General features: G+C 41.2%; 1 protein-coding gene across 1 annotated transcript; it reads right to left on the minus strand.

The window, feature by feature from the left end:
• Positions 1 to 236: 236 nt before the first annotated feature.
• On the minus strand, positions 237 to 9,480 carry LOC110735501 (BTB/POZ domain-containing protein At1g04390). The gene is made up of 8 exons (XM_021915694.1): positions 9,351 to 9,480; positions 8,352 to 8,478; positions 4,812 to 5,319; positions 4,572 to 4,705; positions 4,038 to 4,471; positions 2,730 to 3,875; positions 2,080 to 2,232; positions 237 to 1,075 (listed from the first exon to the last, which is right to left on the minus strand). Exons 1-8 carry the CDS (start codon positions 9,458 to 9,460, stop codon positions 652 to 654), a joined length of 3,036 nt encoding a protein of 1,011 aa, XP_021771386.1. The 5' UTR covers positions 9,461 to 9,480; the 3' UTR covers positions 237 to 651.
• Positions 9,481 to 19,762: the final 10,282 nt, after the last annotated feature.

Below are 19,762 nucleotides of genomic sequence, written 5' to 3' on the forward strand. Positions count from 1 at the left end.
AGGTTAAATTGTCAAGCCAATAAAACATGTGTTTTTTCAACAACAAAAAAAAAAAAAAAAAAAAAAAAGCCCCTAATATGTGTCCTACATGTCCGGTTAATTAAGTTATCAACCAGTCATAATTTGTGTTAAAAAGAAATAATTAAAAGGTTAAATTTTTTAGCAGACCTCAATGTTTGTTTTATTTTTGACAAATTTTCCTATCATAAAACAAACAAATGCATGTGACATATCGATGGTTTCACTTAGTAGTTACTTTCTTTATAATTTTAAGAGTAAGTATTGATACAGATAAAGTTTAGTATTCATATAACCTATCAAAAATGTTTATATTCCCTTTGATGATTCTTTTCCTCCTGTTGACCTCAACTTTCACAATGCAGACTACTAACAAGAGCTATATCCCACAAGATAAACTTTAGAATCACAAGATGTATGAACTGCACCCTTTAAACAGAGGACAAAATGCTGTTGTACATTAACAGCTGACCACCAGACTAAAAATTTTCTCACAATAACTGTAGTATAGGACACAGAGATCCCCGGAAAGCCGATCAGTAATCACCATAGCAGTAAGCCAGTAATCAAAAACCCAGTATTTGAGGAGCTAATTTTGATATCAGAGGATAGTCGGATTAGGTACATCCATAATCAATCCTGAGAGAGACGAACTGCAGCCTGCCGAATCAACTCAATAAGTGCTTCATCCAAAACATCAAGTGCACCAGAACTGTGAAGAGTACGGTAAACTGGGGCAATCCTGTTTGCTGCAACATCAACCAATTCCCATTGAGAGAATTTAGCAGCAAGTTGGATTACTTCAATTGCCAACGCTGGTGAATCCAAGAAAGACGTGATAACTCTTGAATACTCATATTGTGCATTGTTCAAAAACCAGTATTCAGCGAGCCAACAAAGCTCTATGAAAGGGTGCAGCTCAGATAACTGTTCCTTAACATCCATATTAGCCCACAAACAACCAGAAACCGGTTTTGGTACGTCAGTAGAATACACCCACATGACTAGCTTACATAAGGCTTTCCAACTGACAGGTATTTTTATGGAATGCGAACAACTGCGAATTCATTAAAACTATTCATGTAAGAAGGAGATTGTACAAGATAGGATAAAAAGTGAAAGGTGAGATATCTATATGAAAAAGTAAGCTATAAAGGCTAATAAGAAATAGAATTCAAAATAATCCAAAGGAATTTTCTATATCAGTTAATTACAGCCTCTATTATAAGATTTAACTTCTCAAGGACAAGGCTACACCTTCCACTTGCCTGTACCATGATCCTTAAGAGGTAGTGGTACCCTCAGAATTCTTCCAGCACACATATTGGACTGCTACAGTGTACGTTTCTAAGGACGAGTTTGTACTATTTTCTATGACTAAAGGCTTTGGGGATGCAAGAGCACATGGGACTTGATAGAAAATACTACAATAGAAAAAGAAATCATGAAGATGACCCAATGAAATTAATTTTTGGTAAATGTGGCCGAACCCTTGTATGATCAAGGCTCTGTGTTACTTCGTATTTGTTAAGACAAGGGCTTTTCGTAAGGTTAGAACAAATTAGATATACAGGTTAAACAAGGAAGAATTACATATACAGCCTACAGGGATATCAAGAGAAACACAATCTTAGGGTTTATTGCGGAATGTCTCAGAGGATATATAGTCTGACCTGCACTAATGGCTGGTAAGCAATCACTACAAATAAATCTTAAGCACACAACTTGTTATATTTTTGTTCAGAGAAGAAGGGAGAGTTCATATTCTGCTCTACAAGATTACTATTTAGCAGCAAAATTTATGGGTACCACTTAGAAAAAACCAACTCTTAATCCTAGAAATATAACAGAAACAAGCAGACAATTGATAACTTGATAAGCCAGCAAATAAACACCCAAAGCAAACAATTTTGTGAAAAATTGCCCCCATAATTTGTAGAATCAATTTTAAAATGGATAAATGGGTTAACATATTGGAATATAATCCTCTTTTTTAATATGCTCAACCCACACTTTTGTAGATCAAAAGAAACAGCAAAAAAGATAGATAAATTTTATTACCTTTCTTTCATCCCAGATTGAAATAAAGCCCTCATGTAATCACAACTAGAGCTTAATATTACTCTGTGAGAATGGATGTGAGGCATAGATATAGAGCAGCAACTGCAGGTCCATGCTATACTTTCAGTTGATTCAGATTCCAAGATAATATCACTGAAATAGCAGCCACATAAATACATCAGTAGATGCAGGAAATAGCATGACGAAAGCAGAAGTCAATCATCAAATACAAATATAAACAGAACTTCAGCACCCTGTCCAAGACGTCAAATAAATAGTAGCACTTTATTCAATTGCTTGACCATTTAATCGGGATTGGTTCAATTCAATCACAAAATCAGCTCCAAACAAAGGAATGATAAGAGGCATGATGAAAACCTAATGCTTCTATATAGCATCTCTGTCCATTAAATAACAACTAATTAAGTGTCTACTATATAATAGCCCTTAATTCTCTTTTCGTTAAAAAACATGTTGTAGATAATATGACGGCAATTCAATTCGGCTAAAAGGTTTTTGGAAAAAAAGGCTTATGTTCTAAACATCTAAAAGAGCACCACATGGTATTACAAGTCAAATTAAAAAAAATGAAAATTTTCATGAATCACAGAATCAAATTATGTAAATACATCTCAGAGAAAAACACTCACGAAAAATGAAGTCCAACGTGTCCGAGAGTTGTCGAAAGATCAAAAGTGGGCACAGGAGCAGCCCACTTTGGCCTTTTTCGGCGAAGAAGCTGTAATAGAGGTTGTATATTGCAATGTTTTGCTAGCATTCTTAACTTTTTTACAATGGATCCTTCAGCTCGCAGATAGCCAGAGTATATATAGTCCAACAATTTGAAAATTGCTTGTTGGTCAACTTGTGCAGATAGAGTGACTTCCTTCTCAGTCCGACATCTGTCAGTAAATTCTCTTGCAGGAAAATCAATGGACCTGGATAATTTGTCTTCATCTGAAGGTCCTTCAGGTGGGAGCAGGGATGGGCACCGATTGAGAAGAATAATCTGATGAACACTTAAAGACTGCCCATCTCGAAGAACAAGACGCATATCTCCATGGTCTGTCTCTTGAACTGATGCAATTCTTTTACCTAGTTTACTGGGGAAGCCATAGATCCCCAAGAAGCTAAGGAGGTATGAACAATACCATCTCAGTCCAGTAGAGGTAGTATCAATAGATATATCCAGGATATCTTGGATAAACTGTTCCTTCGTGTAAATATTCTGCCCAGCAAAAATATCTAACACATGCCCCTCATTTTCATGACAGTTGATCAATTCAGCTAAACTCCACAAAGCCAAAAGCAAGTGAATTTCATTGCCTTCCCAATCTTCTTCATCAATTCTACAACAAGTCCGCTCCATAGCTGTAATTCTTAAATGAGAGGTCAAGGATACTTTGTCAATATGGGAAGCATTATCTAACCACCATCTCACAAAAGCCAACAGAATTTTAATTCCTCCATTTGTGACAACCTGCCTATAGAAGTGAGGCAACCCAGAATAGCATGTCAAACCTATCAGGTTAATTAGTAATTGAAATTTATCAGGTATCCTAGATATGTCGCCAGAATAAACAAAATTCAGAGCATATAACAGCTGCTTTAGATGTTCCTCGCCCTCAAACCTGAGTGCTTCTAAAAGTACCAATCTTGCTTCTGATGAAAAATACTTGCTTGGAGAATACATCATCAGCAAAGTGGCTTTCGCTGCTGATACGCTCCTGAATTTATATGTCCGATCAGCCTGACGAAGTAGGCGTTCTCTGCCTATTGAGTCCACGAAGGCCAGACTTTTAGATACGTACATATCAATAACAAATGAATACAAATTAGCACTAACTCTTTCTGAATCTGAACATAATAATACTTGTGTAAAAAAGAATTAATAGTTCTGAAGAAAAAAAGCAAAAAAAAAAAAAAGAAGACATGCCATAAGGCCCATAAACCATTACCATGCTGTAGTAACCAGGTGACTGACACAATGCTTATCGGGATTAAAATTTTCTTCACACTGAGCTGAAAGCCATCCAATAATCTCCCAAACAAAAGGTCTCAAATCCAAAAGAAAATTGGCACCCAAACCCTCTCTTACCATAACTATAAGATCCTCAACTGACAATGACTGTTGATATGGCTGGAGAGTCTGGTAATTGGGCATCAATAATTGGATGAGTACTTTATCAATTCTAAACCTCCACAGATGATCATGATGCTTTCCTTGCCACTGAGTAATCAATGCCAGACGAGAAGCTTCTAACCTCAAAGACTCTTCCTGATTAGAAAATTCCTCATGACGCACGCTTGAAACAGTCAATGCCCGGACAATAGACCTGACTATAGGTTCACAAGATAAATCCAACACTTCTGAACACAATTTCTTAGTAGCCTGGATAATTGGATTGCACAAACTTTAGAACAAGGAGAAACAATTGACACTTATAAGTCATATACTAACAGGGCATTTCCTGGCAACTCTTGATTGTTACCATTATATATTGTGCGATCTTGAATGCAGAAATTCGAACTGAAAGAGGCTGAGATTCGCCCATGCATTGCACAACTGTTTGTATGAAGACATCCCCATTTTCCAGAAGCTTTTGTGCTCCATTAGCACATAGAGCTGAAAATCACGAATCATTTTACTCAACTTAGATCATCTGGGAGAATGAATCAGCTAATGGGTAAAAAGGATGCGGCGATAGATATTTACCATCCAATAAGAATACCTAAAGCTGAATAAAACTGCAAAACAGCAACTTTGACATTAGCCTCAGGGTTGCTGCAGAAGATCTCTACGACTTCCTTTAATTTGGCATCATTCCAAACAGGATATCTTGAGGGGGGCCATAGCTTCATCATGGAACTCAAGAGAGAAACCATCTCTAGGAAATATTCAAGAGGCCTTGCTTTATCAAATAAAACCCTCAAGTTACCAATTACTTGAGTAACAACACCATATTTTTCCAACGTATCCCAAATTTCTTTCTCTTTCTTGACGCCAACATTTGACACTATAAAATTTAGAGCAGTTGCACTCATAATAGCAACTTGAGAATCATGGTTAGATAACAAAGGAGATAAAGAATGACTAAGATGATTGAAGTGCTGCCGCAACATCGAAGTAGGAATAATCCTAACCAACTTCACTGTAACTTCTAACCCCATTGAAAGCACAGCTTCATTTAAGGAGTGCAGAATACCTACTATTGCCTTGACCACATCAGGAATTGAATCCTAAATTGCAAGTAACCACATAAGTGAAAAAACTGAAAGACTACAGTCAAATGCATATAAATTCCCAAAATTGAGCTGACTTTCCATTGTTTTAAGCATGTTCTAAATGATTATTATTTCAAATATATTATAGAAAAATAAAAAAAAAATAAAAATAAAAAACCTATTCCAATTATAGCAGCATTAACACTTGATAGTATTGGTATGGGTAAGAAATTGATCAAGGCAGGCAGAAATTCAAGTTTCTAACTTTTACAAAAATGTCTGTGATTTAGAATCCTTTTGACAAAAAAGAATATTAGCTACTCCCTCTGTCCCATAATACTTGGGACGTTGGGGTGGACACGTAGTTTAAGAAAACTACAAGTGGGTCCATTTAAAACATTTGTTTATTGTTTAAAAGATTTTCTTTTGTACTTTTATATTGCAAGATTACAAAAAGAAGGGTGGAAGTGGGGTAGGTGAGGAGAGAGAAATTTGGAAAAATATTTTTCTATTAGTGGTCATATTTCATATTAAGTAACGTGTCAAGTATTGTGGGACGGGCGAAAATGGGAACTGTGTCAAGTATTATGGGACAGAGGGAGTATTAGGTTAATAGCATCGATTTACTACATAAATCAACATATTTTTCTTTCTACTTGTCTGTTATTACTTTGTGGAAGTAAATAACTCGTCCTAGGGAATCTCTCAAATAAAAAATAAATTAATAAAAATTAGATACATAAAATAATAAATAAAATAAATAAATAAACCTAGTAACTAAAAATATCGTGGGAGACATCCGTATTGTTGGGACCATAAAGTTTGTTATATAATATTCGATATATTAGATTTAAACAAAAAAAAAAAAAAAAATTCATTGAAATATTTATGACTGTCCACAATTTCCATCTATTAGTTGGATAAGTCACATCAGATTTAGGTTTAGATAATTATAAGTTAAATCGATTTATAAAGGTCAACATGTGGCTAATCCTAATGTGTACGGGGCTTCAATTTGACCCAAAAAATCAAATTGCTCAGGCATATTTACTCCCTCTGCTACATAAGCTAGTTTCAAGTCAGATTTCAGCAACTTTGATCATGTTTTTGCACTACAAAAGGTAGAAACATTTATAAGTGAAATCTTGTTAAATTCAATTCAATGTATATTTTGAAAATATTTGCTTACCTTATGAATATGTAATTAGAGACTTCAGCGATCAAAAGTGTAGAGAACAACAGTGTGGGGGATGACTCTAAACCCTTGATTTAAGTTTTCATAAAAATGAAAAAAAAAAAAAAAAAAAAAAAAAAAAAAAAAAAAAAAAACCCACTAGTGTGACTAAATCAAAGTATATAATAAAACCACAAGTTCTATATACAAATCAAATATTAGAAAATCATGTAAATGAAGGAACCATTTAATGTAGTGTATCTCAATTCTAGATCTTAAGGAAGGCAAACAACATACGAAGTATAAATAATCAATTATTAAACTGCATCAATACATGATATTAAAATTCCTAACCAAATGTGACACCAAAATTTAGGTCACTTAGTAATGGGAAAATTAGAGAGATATTGAGTGACTAAAAGCTGGATCAGTGAGGCAACAAAAAGGTGTTTCCTATAAAAGACTATATCTCAAATGTCACCTAAGCTAGCTCAAATTTACTAATTACATGTAGATTGGACATTGGAGTCAAAGAATTGTTATCTTATCGACACAATTTAAAGAACCTTATAGTGCTTTGCAAATAAGCCAACTCTACGTAATGTAGCATCAATAAGTCAATAGTTTGATCATACCTATTACACTCTCACATTTTATTTTAATTGATTTGAATCAATCATATGGTAGCCTAAAATATTGAGCTATCTATGACATCGTCAAGCATTGGCATAAAATTGACTGGCTGAGATATTTTCTAATCAGTAAATTTCCATGGTTGGACAAATAACCTAGACTTATTTGCTACTTTAACCTCCATTATAAGGCTTGACCAACCTGATAAGTCTAGCTATGTGTTTGAGTACTAACCAATCACCCCTAGCCTTGATCATATTTGTTATCAAGGATCTGAATGTTTGATTTTAGCCCAATGAATGTGACCACCTCTAGCTTTCAGTTTTTGATCTTCTACCGTATTCAAAGATTGACTCTTAGAATTTAATGAAACAATGGTATTGGAGTCAAATAAAATTTTGAGGTTGAATCTAGCTTAAGGTCAGAAATGGATACAGTTATAACAGCTTCTAATACAAAATGAAATGAACATACATACAGACCCATAGAGCTTTCAAAGGAATTCCAACCATAAAACTGACTTAACAACTTAATCCACCATAAAAGCCCACCTAAAAATTTCATTATCAAAAATGGAACATACTAACTGAGTAATGGCAAACCTGTTCCTATAAAACCTAGATCCTCTGTGCAGCATTAGATATAAATCCATTTTCTTAGCAGTCTATCAGTATATCACCAAAATTTTGATAGCTGAAAAAGCTTCGTCTTGAAACATTTTGCGCAGGCAATATCAATTGTTGTCTAAAAAATCAGCACTAAGCAGTATGTAAACAGCTAAATAAAACAAATGCTGAAAATATCAGCTAATACACCCTGTACAAAACAGTAATACATGGGCTTCAAACCGGTTATATGGTATAACATTGCTAAGCTTGATTATGATAAATGCTATGAGTACTGAAGCCATGCAATTACGTCTTAGTGTTGACATTATCTCAACAATTTGGAAGCCTGTGGTGCAGAAAGTAAAAAGAATACAAAATAATACAAGTACATGGAATGGTTCCAATGTTGAATTCTAGATTTATGTGTCATGATCTACATACTAATCAGCAATTAACAATAAAATTTTGGATAAACCAATTTCAAGTTAAAACAAATTTTATCAAATATTAGGAGACGGAAATATACATGCACACGAACCTAATAGAATTGCAAGCTTGTGAACACTTATTAGATTAACAGATACTCTCTGCAATAAGCAAGTTTTACAGATGATGGATCATATGCTTGGTACCTTTACTATAGGCATTTGCCATTTCTCTGGAGAAACACCATCAAGAAAAGCAGATATAGATCGGACTACCAGCCTTTGTATCTCAACATCATTGGTACTCCATTCCTTTTCTTTATTATATGAGTACCTATTAATGAAAAACCTTTTTAGTGCATGATAATCATAACACTTCACAAACGAATCACTAGGAAATAGCTGCAACGTCATTGAAAACCATAAGTTGCTAACATTGTAGACAACATAAAACTATTCGGACTACATTAATCTTCACTGTCACATATTGCTTAGCAATATAGATGTATTAAACAGCTCCCTGCCTCCTTCCCTTTTGCTACTTTATTGTTTTATTGATTGAATTAAAACTCTCAAAGAATCTCAAAAGAGTTCTTGATCAAGCACTCGAATTCATAGGTCATTTGCAATTCAATTAAAACTCCTCATTAAAATGGCTCCCACCCATGATTGAAGAATGTACAAATTCAAGTTTCACGGCGTTAACATAATCACGACTAATTTGTAGTTGCAATTGCCTATTTTAAAGTTTCTAAAATTTCATAAACAATCTATCCATAATCAACAAATAACAACTATCTATCTCTTATTCTCTAACATGACAAGAGAAAAATGATTGAAAAAAAATAAAATTCAGCATATAACCAATCAAATAGCAGTAAATCGAATTCGATCCAAGGTCTTGGGTACCGCCGCCAAGAAATTACCAAGGGGCTAACATCTACAAACAACCAATTATCAGTACTGCACTATTTCAACAACAATTACCCACATACTTTGTAATAAACTAAATTTAAAACCATCTTATTCAACTAAAAATATAATCCTATATACCAAAGAAATCATCCTGAAAAAACCCAAAAAAATTTATATCATTTTGTCGACAACAAACTGTAAATTCTACTATGTAACACCCAAAACAAAACAATCAAAAGGTTGCAAAAATAAAATCCGCCTAAAACCCAGAAAAAATAAATGAATAAAAACCTGAAACCAAGGTTTAATCCATGGTAGAGGCGTTGGTGAAGAGTGGCGAGGTGAGAGGTTGGTGGTAGTTTCTTGGTGTCTGGTTTTTTCCCTCTTTTAGATGATTTCATTGTGTTTGATTGTTGGGCGATTTCTTTCGCAAACTCTTGTAATAATCAGACTAAAATAAGCTCTAGTTCCTTCTACCATGGTGGGACTTCGGTCTGGCAGTTCGGTTTGACCTCAGTTTGAAACGGTTTCGGTTTGAAACGGTTCGGGTTAAAACGGTTTCATTTAGACGGCGGGTCGGTTCTGTTTCGGGGTTTTCTGATGTCCTGCGGGAGAGTTACAATTCCGAGACTGGAACCGGACGCCTGTACCTGCAAAACAACAGAAACTCCTGGTGGTGGGAGCTCCGCCTCCGACGGTCAAGTTAGTACTTGATTAAGGAGTAATTAATGCGGAAATTAAAGTGATTGGGTCTCTCTAGGTGAGAGTGTTTAATGTAGGTAATCTGCTTTGTTAGCGAGATCAGCCTGTTATTTCTGTGTGTAATTAATGTAATCTCCCTTAATGAGGATTAAGGGAGGTATTTATAACCTTGGGAAACGTGCCCATCCTAGGTTTAGGTTAACCTAGGGCTGATTGGGCTTCCCTCAGAAGTTGGGCCTGGGTGGCCGGTTTCTCCATTAGGCATGGAGTATGCCACGTGTCATGACATAATAGGTCCAAGGTGGACGAATAAGCGTGTGCCACGTGGCAAGCCCTGACAGTTCCAACTGGGGGACACTTGGCAGGACCTAATTGGCCCACGTGGCGCATTCCGATTGGTGGGAGCAAAATCCCCTAATCATTTGCCCCTCACAGGTGGCACGTGACTGGTCACGTGTTACCTGTGACAGGTGTCGCACTGTAACAGGCGACGGCCTGCTACAGGTGTCAGTCAGCGAAAGGCCGAGAGATTTTCCCACCCAAATTTTGAATTCTGAAAGTGACCCTTCGCCTTCTCACTTCGCCTATATAAGGGAGTGTTGACTTCAGTCATTTTCACACTTGAGAACTTTGTGAGAGAACATTCGGACCCCTGAACTTGCTCTGACAATTTGGACCTTTTCTGCCTACCGCCTGTTCTGACAAGCCGACTGCAAAGGATTTTCAGAACTTCATCAATCGTCACTCGTTCAGGTAACTGTCGGTTCTCTTACTCTTTAATTTTCTTTTTATTCTATTCTTTTTTGAAATGGCACCACGGAAGCACACGACACGACCTAGGTTAGTGATCAGCCGGTCACCGGGGACGGCTGAATCTAGGACTAGGAGTGCCGCCTGCCCTTTTCCGGACCCATCTTTGCTCTTTATACAAAGTCCGACTGTATCTGTGTCTATGCAGAGCATGATGGCCAGAACAAAAAAGACTGCCAGGATCTCAAACTCAGACGGCTCCTCCCACAGGGTGCCGATTAGTGAAACATCTGACCAGGCGCCAGATGTGGGGGTGAAACAAAGCGGCTTGGAAGCCGGAAGCTCTGAGGGAGGAATCAAAGTGACCCCTTCCCATTTTTCAGTTGACAATTCTTCATTCTCTCCTGCTCCTTTTAAAGGAGAGGAGGCGGGCCCCTCCGGGAGAGGGGAGGAGTCGTCCTCTTCGGACTCGTCAGAGGACGATTCCGAGTCTAGCTCTTCTGGCCATGCTTCTCTGGACACAGAAGAGAAAAACAGTCGCCTGCAAGAGGCGAGGCTTTCTCACGCAGTTGATAAGGGGGACAATTGGGCGGAGCCATCCGCCTCTTACCGAGAGCAAAATACCCCCTACTACTGCACGGTACCTCGGGGCCGGATCACAGCCATGCAAGAGAAAGTGAAGAGCTTTATCGCAAACCACACCATGGGCCCCGACTTTTTAGTGTTCGTGCCGGATCCAGAAGACACAGTCGTCTGGCCGGCTGGTACTAGTTATGATAGCGCCTGCTTTGGCTGCTACGAGGCGGCCATCAAGGCTGGGCTGCGCTTCCCATTACATCCGGCTGTTCAGCGGATCTTGGATGGATATGAGTTGGGGTTATGGCAGTTAGCCCCGAACTCCTGGGTCAACGTACTCGCCTATGTGGCCGGGTGCGAACTGCACGGGGTGGAGCCAAGCTTCGAGGCTTTCGCCCACATGAACTACCTCAGCCGGACCCCTAAGGCAGGCGGTACCGGCTGGTATCAATTGACGAGCCACAGGGGCTACCTCATGACGAGAGGTAAAGCAAACAAATGGAAGGACTGGCGGAGCACCTTCCTCATCATTGAGAGTTCAGACACAGAGCTGAACAAGCGCTTCAACAGGTGGAACAGGAATCCGCCCCTTCTTGCAGGCGGCCGTAGCATGCCGCCTGTCCCCCCCCCCCCCCCCCCAAGGCTAAGAAAAAGATCCTTGATAAAGGACTCTTTAAAGTAGAGTCAAAGGTCGACTCTACTTCAGGGGTACGAGAGCAAGTACCCCTGCACTGCGTCCCGAGCTTCAAATGGCTCTATGACGAGTACTTTTTGGCCGCCTGTGGCCTCAGCAGTCGGTGCTCAAGAGGTAGTCAGCCTGTCGAATACTATGTTGTTTCATGCATTTCTTGTTATGACTTGTATTAACTTTGCTAATTGTTTTTGCAGCGGACGCCATGAGCAAAATTACCGCCTCGAAGACTGCGGCGGCCATGTTGCGGGCCTCCATCATGCAACAAGCTTCAACCGACTCCCCCAAGAAGGGGGCACCCTTGGTGGGCTTCGAACCTTTAACCCTCTTTTTGGAGTTGTGTTTATGCATATACTGACTTTTTCTTCTTTTTTTAGACGGGTGCTCTAAGAGCTTCTTCTTCCCAACAGCCGGACCCCAAGGCCCGGAGGACGACTGTTGCGAGCTCTCCTGGTTCTGGCAGGAAACATGTGGCGGCTGAGAAACAGCCGGCCACTTCTTCTAAAACTCCAGCTGGGCCGCCTAGAAGTATGAAGTTGTCCTTGTAAATTTTAGACTTGCTCCCTTTTTTACTAGGTCTAATCCATTTGTTTATGCTTGATGCAGCCGGCCCTCAGGAGCCTGACTTGGTCGAGGTGGCCAAGTCTATGATCAAGGTCGTTCCTCCAGCTGAAAGGGAGGCGGTCAGGGGTGTCGGCACCCTTGACCTAGACGGGATTGCAGGGGTCCTTGCTGAGGTACACTTAGCATATTTTTGAGTATTTGAATTCCTGGACGCCTGTTTTCTTTTTTGTTTGGAAACTGACGCCTGTTCCTTTTTACTTAGGCCCTGCTCCGAGTGAACGGCCTTCGCAAGCCGCTTGACCGGAAGAACAAAGAGGTAAAGGCTGCAAAAGCTATGGCCGCCTCTAACTGTGATAAGGCAATGTTTCAAATTGCCCAAAATGAAGTTCTGACCATTGATATTCTTTATTACCAGGCGCAGGCTACCGCCGCTATCCGGGCTCAGTTAGAGGCGGCCCAGCAGAGGAATAGCGAGCTGGAGGCGACCATCAACAATCTCAAGGCCGAGCTGAGACCTCTTCGCCAAAAAATGTCCTCATACGAAACCTTGGAGAAATCCTTGGCGAGCGTAAAGGTACGCCTGGTGGCCCAGGAGAAGAGTCTTACTCAGGAGCTCTCGGAAAAGGCCGATCAAGAAAAGAAAGAGCTGGTCCGGGAGATGATGGAAGACTCTGCTCAAATCCAGCGCATGACTTGGGGCCGCCTCTTCCCCAATGCCGACTTTGCCTCATGGGAAAAAACGTACCGCCAGTGTTCTGACACATATAATCAAGAGATCCTGGCGGCTGCTGAGGAAGAGGCGTTGGAGGAAGCGTTGGAGGAGGAGGAGCCGGTAGTGGCGCTTATGCCGCTTGGGGGTAATGCATCAAAGAAGAATGCAGCTGAAGCCGAGTCCAGCAAGAAGAGTGCTGACCAGGCGGCAGCTGCTAATACTGAAGATCTGCCCCCTTCTTAAGCTTTATGTATTCTTTCCACGGCCTGCGTGCCGTTTGTTTTGTATTTACCCGGCCAGGGGGCCGGGGATCTGAATATTTTGCCGGTCTTTAATGACCGGCTTCTTTTTAATGAATTTTGAGCTTCAACTTCAAATTTGTATAAGTATTGAATATTCTGATATCCAATTGTTCACTATACCGACTGTTTTACATGGCCGATAGTTGCAGACAGGTACGGATAGTTAGTCACGCCGCCTATGCCCCTGGACGAATGGTTGTCTGTTTCCAGGCTAGACGAACAGTCGGCCATTTAGCCAATCGGTATTCAAACTATTTTAAAGACTGGATCCCCTTTAGGCAGGCGGTCCTGTCATTTGTAAATTTAACCTAGGAAAGTTGTCTGACCAAGTAAACATGATTGTTACCTAGTTGCCAAGGAACTGAGTAGTAGAGGTATCAAGCGGCGGGTACCGGTTGTTTCCCTTTATTCGCCAATGTTTGTTGGCTTTTAACTCATAATTTGTTAACCTAGCAGGAGTAGTGGTTGAGAGCCCCTGTTTGCTAAAAACAGGCGGACGACTCATACCTTTTAGGCTCCATACTAAGTTTGAGGGAGTGACTATAAGTTAACATAGGAGTTACTTAGTCTCCGTCACACTCTAGATTGAGTAGTAGAGGTACCAGGCGGCGGAGGCCGGCTGATCCCCTTGATTCGCCAATGTTTGTTGGCTATTAACTCAAGAGGTTACCTAGTAGGAATAGGGGTTAGAGTGCCCCTGTTTGCCAAAAAACAGGCGGTCTACTCAAACCTTTTAGGTTCCATACCAAGTTTGTGGGAGTGACTATGAGTTAACATTGGAGTTACTCAGTCGCCGTCACTCTTGCTTGAGAAGTAGAGGTACCAGGCGGCGGAGGCCGGCTAGACCCCTTGATTCGCCAATGTTTGTTGGCTATTAACTCAAGAGGTACCCCCTGCATTTATCCCAAGTAATACAGGCGGTCATCTGACTCAGATGTCAACTGCTACCACTGGTTTGGTTAGTGATAGAGTTATCCTTGTCTCAAAAACGGCTATGTGGTTGCCCTTGGGGGCAGTCGTATAGGTGCCGTGTAATTAGTTTATAGAGCAATGTTCCACCCAAAAGGGAGCTGCTCTCTGCGACGAATTTCATCCGGAGGGATGCCGCCGGACGCCTGCTATGATGTTGGGACAAGTCGTATTGGTTTTGAAGATCGGATCAGTTGGCTTGGCGCCTGGTCTGATCATTCAGCCTGTGGCCTTGGTTAGTTCTTGGTGAACGTAGGTGCTAAGTAAGAGGAGGGTAGCCGCCTGTTTAGGCACAGGGTCGGCCAGGCCCTAATCTTTTTTAGTTAAGTACAAGGGGGTGGCTGTGTGTTTGGAACCAGTCGGCCCTCTTCTATGGAGAGTAGCTGACTTAATGTCCAGACGGCATGCCCCTATGGTGAAATAATACAATGTAGAGTAGCCGACTGTAAAGGTACAGGCGGCATGCCCCTCTGAAGAAAGAGTGAAATACTCAATGGAGAGTAGCCGACTGTAAAGGTACAGACGGCATGCCCCTCTTAAATAAGAAAAAATTTAAACTTGGAGAGTAGCCGACTGTTTGTCAGTAGGCGTGGCCCTCTTAGTACCAAATTGAATAGTAAGTATGCAAACTTTTATTAAGTAGCTCTTGACTATTTACATCATTCAAAAGAAATATTTCTTAAGATTATCTACATTCCAAGTTCGAGGCAACGGTTGTCCGTCTGGTGTTTCCAGACGGTAGGTACCGTCCCTGACTTCTTCACAGATTCGGTAGGGTCCTTCCCAGTTGGGAGTTAGTTTGCCAGACTCATTAGCCCTACCAACTGCTTCCATTTTTCTAAGTACAAAGTCCCCTACTTTGAGTGGACGCCTGTGTACTTTTTTGTTGTATGATCTAGTCATTCTCAGGCGATAGATTTCATGGCGCAAGACAGCATTGCCCCTCCTTTCAGGAAGTGAGTCTAATGCCAGGCGCATGGCTTCCCAGTTTGCCTCTTCGTCATATAGCATTACTCGAAGAGTCGGCTCGTAGTGTTCTATTGGAAGAACAGCTTCCGCACCATAAGTTAGGAGGAATGGAGTTTCTCCAGTCGCCCCTTTTTCAGTCGTCCTAATGGCCCAGAGAACATGTGGTAATTCATCCGCCCATAGGCCGCCTGCTCGTTCAATCTTTTTCTTGAGACCGTCTGAGATGATTTTATTAAAGGCTACTACCTGGCCGTTTGCTTGTGGACGACCGACAGATGCAAAGTAGTTTGCAATTCCTTGGTCACTCAACCAGCTTTTGAGAACAGGCGTCTCAAATTGGGGACCATTATCAAAAACCATAGACATGGGAACCCCGAACCGAGTGATGACATTTTTCCAAATGAATGAAATTACATCCTTCGTCTTGATTCCCTTTACAGCCTCCGCCTCTACCCATTTAGTGAAGTAGTCGACGGCAACAAGTATGTACCTCCTTCCGCCTGTAGCAGGCGTATATGGACCCAGAATATCCATGCCCCACTTAGCAAACGGTAGTGGGCTATGAATGGTAGTGAGGTAAGTAGCCGGACGGTGAATTAGCTTGCCAAACCTTTGGCACTTGTCACATTTTTTCACCATCTCCATTGCATCTGCTTCTAAAGTAGGCCAAAAGTAGCCCTGCCGCCTTGCCCGTTGAGCAAGCGTCCTACCGCCTATATGAGAAGCACAGTAACCAGAGTGAAGATCGTCTAGTATCTCTCGTCCCTTTTCTGGAGTAACACACTTTAAGAAGGGTTGAAGGTGCCCCTTTTTGTGAAGTTCTCCTTTTATTATTTCAAAACTGGTGGCTCGTTTTTTCAGTGCCGCCGCCTGTTGATGATCATCCGGCAGGGTACCGTTTGTCAGATATGCCCTGATTGGATCCATCCAGGTTGAGCTTCTGTCTAGGATTGCAATAGGTTCTTCTTCCATGCTTCTCCTCTCCATTACTTCCCAAAAAACAGTTCGAGGAGTATCAGAGGAGGCGGACGATGCTAATTTTGACAGTGCATCCGCTTGGTTGTTTTCTGATCTCGGCACTTAGATCAGATGGAAATCCTCAAGGGAGCCGACTGCTTGTCGGACCGCCTGTAAATATTTGATCATGGCCGGATGGGTTGCTTCGTATTCGCCATTGTACTGACTCACTATCAATTGTGAATCGGAACAGGCGTCTATTTTTCTTGCCCCTGCCGCCTTGCACATGCGGATTCCGGCTAGTAAAGCTTCATACTCTGCCTCATTGTTTGAGGCCTGAAAACTGAAGCGTAGAGCATACTCGTACCTGTCGCCCTCTGGCGACTGACATATGACGCCTGCTCCACAACCATTTGAAGTAGAGCTTTCTTCCACATATACCTTCCAGACCTGGTCTGTAACTTGAGAGTCAAGAGGACGAGTCATCTCAACTATAAAGTTAGCAAAGGCTTGCCCCTTCACTGCTTTTCTAGGCTCGAAAGTAACTTCGAGGCTCTGAATTTCTATGGCCCATTTGATCATTCGGCCTGACGACTCCATGATGGTCAGTGACCGCTTGATAGGTTGGTCTGTATACACGACGGCTGCATGTGCCAAAAAGTAGGGCTTCAATTTTTTAACAGCCATGAAGAGTGCAAGACCAAATTTCTCCACTAAGGGATACCTCAACTCGACATTTTTCAGTACGTGACTGACAAAGTAGACCGGGAGCTGACAGCCGTCTCTTTCAGCAAGGAGAACAACGCTTAACGCATGATCAGAGACGGCCAGGTACATATAGAGTACTTCTTTGGGCAAAGGGCTGACCAGCCTCGGCAAGGAATGCAAGTGAACTTTCAATTTCTGGAAGGCGACCTCAGCATCCGGCCCCCATTCAAACCTTGCCTTTTTCTTAATTGCCAGGAAAAAGTATAAGCATTTGTCGCCTGACCGGCTTAGAAATCTTCCCAAGGCCGCCAGACAACCTGTTAACTTCTGAACCTCTCGGATGGTACGAGGCGACTGCATGTCAATGACCGCCTGCACCTTCTCGGGGTTCGCCTCTATTCCTCTCTGATTGATAAGCACAAAATTTTTCTTGGTTCCGGTTGTTTGCAGAACCCTTCATGGGGACCTGACAAGGGTTAAATCGGTCGTTACAATCTAACTCTTAATCAAACAATACTTATACGAACACCCTATAACCAAGTACAATGGCAAATAAAGGTTCGGTCCACGAGGAAAGAGAGTAATTGCAAATCAATCTTAAACCTAAGCTAGTTCGAAATCAATGGAAAATGGTGTTCTAAAATACTACTAATAAGATGGAATAAATCAATAAACTAAGACACTAGGGAGAACGGGAATTCACCAAACCATCGGTAACTACGCAACAAGGAATCACAGAGACAAACGGGATATGCAAAGACTATATGTCTGATCAATATCATGTGATAGGAAGACAACGGGCAATACTAAGCTTGGATTTCTCATGCACTTAACATTACTCGATACATAATCAAACCACATTCAATAATGAAATACTCAATTCACAATCTCTTGTTCAAATCAAGGATATCATGCAATCAAATTCAAGATTCTAGGTTAGCTACTCCTATTATAATGAATTAACATGAAATCGCATATAATCAATTTAATCACAATCCGTTTATCAAAATCAATCCTCAATTACATAGATTACCTAGGCCGGGTTTCATCCCGAAACCCTAGCTAGGAGACTACTCACACATATTCATAATCAAAGCAATTATGAATTCCAAAAGCATAATAGATATAAACATGAATTCTGATTAAGGAATAATAAAGCTTGATTAATAAACAAGAATGAATAATACCAATTGTATTGATGCGAATCAATGGAAAAGTTCAGAACTTTGATATCCGTCGTCAATGAATAATACAAAGAATCTTCGCAAATCTTGCTTCAAATCAATCCAAGAAAACTAAAATCTCTAGGAAATTCTCTAAGAAAACTAATGAATCTGTAATACTAAGAACGTTCTCCAATAACTCTCTACAAAGGCTCTCAAAACTATTTCTAAAAGTATCCTTGAATCCTCTTAAAGTCGGGCCTTATATACGTCTTCTAATTCGGAGAAGTCAAGCGCGCAGTTAACCCTGGATCAGCACGGCCGTGCTGTATTTGGCACGGCCGTGCTAGCTTGTCAGTAAGTAAACCGGGTTTCTTCTTCAAATTGGCACGACCGTGCTATATATGGCACGGCCGTGCAGCTTCCTGGCACGGCCGTGCTAAAAATGACACGGCCGTGCTGAATATGCTCTAGCACAGGGCTCATACTGAAGCTGACACGGGCACGGGCAACATCTGGCACGGCCGTGCGGGTGCGTGGATACTGACACGGCCGTGCTATTGGCTTGCACGGCCGTGCTATTGGCTTGCACGGCCGTGCTGCCTTGCCTGGGGTTGCTTGCTTATAGGCCAGCACGGGTGTGCCTATGGTAACACGGCCGTGCTGCCTGTGCTATGTAATCAATGCACGACACTTGAACTTCCTTAACTCCTCGGACTCCGGTCAAGGCTAGCTCGGTTACGCATCAAGGGCTCGGGATCCGATTAAACTCGGTTGATATTAACTGAAAACACATCAAAAACAAACCGAAAACCCGTGAAGCACGTAATATGGGGAACGTAAGCATAACAAGGTAATAATCGGCCAAAGCGGCCCCAAATACATCCAAAATAATCCTAAAATATGCTCTAAAGCGCGCCCTAAAGTGCGCTTGTTAGGACCGGCTTCTCAATTGAGATCCGTCCCTTGATTTCTTTTAGGATAAACTGGTTATCCTTGTTAAACGCATACTTTGGGGAGTATGGTTTGAATTCTTTTTTCTTTTTCTGGGCCGGCTGTTTAGAGGAATCAGCCGCCCAGACCTCTTTTCTCTTCTCATCCTTGTTTGACGACTGTTTCTGTCTTCCTTCTCTTTGTCGGACCTTTTCCCGTCCGACTGTTTTATCGTACTACAAAGATCAGTCGCCTGTATATAGGCTTCTGCTTCAATCAAGGCCTCTTGAAGAGTCGCCACCCTCTTTCGAACCAAATCAAATTTGAAGGTAGACCCGTCTTTGAGACCTCTGAAAAAGTCAGTATAGGCTTCCTCATCCGGTAACCCTTGAATCTGTATTCTCATCAGGTTAAACCGCCTGATGTAAGAACGAAGCCCCTCCTTCTCGCCCTGCTGAATTGTTCCTAAATCAAGGGTCGTTTTCTTTGCAGGGATGTTCATGGTGAAGTTGGAGGTGAATAAGTAAGCAAGCGTCCTGAAGCTATTTACACAACCAGTCGGCAGGTTGCCGAACCATTGTTGTGCGATTCCTTTGAGAGTCGCTGGGAAACACTTGCACCAAGTGGGATCATCCAACCCTTGAAGGTACATTAGGTTGGTGAATGTCATCAGATGGTCTTCTGGGTTAGTAGTGCCGTCATAGGCG

This window comes from Chenopodium quinoa, unplaced genomic scaffold (genome assembly GCF_001683475.1).
Source record: "Chenopodium quinoa cultivar QQ74 unplaced genomic scaffold, ASM168347v1, whole genome shotgun sequence".
Classification (NCBI taxonomy): Eukaryota; Viridiplantae; Streptophyta; class Magnoliopsida; order Caryophyllales; family Amaranthaceae; genus Chenopodium; species Chenopodium quinoa.

Coding starts and splice junctions, on each gene's coding strand:
- LOC110735501 (XM_021915694.1), bottom strand. CDS start 9,460: ATGAAATCATCTAAAAGAGGGAAAAAACCAGACACCAAGAAACTACCA. Junction 8,479..9,350: donor GGATTAAACCTTGGTTTCAG/GTTTTTATTCAT, acceptor TTTCATTAATAG/GTACTCATATAATAAAGAAA. Junction 4,472..4,571: donor AGATCGCACAATATATAATG/GTAACAATCAAG, acceptor CCAATTATCCAG/GCTACTAAGAAATTGTGTTC.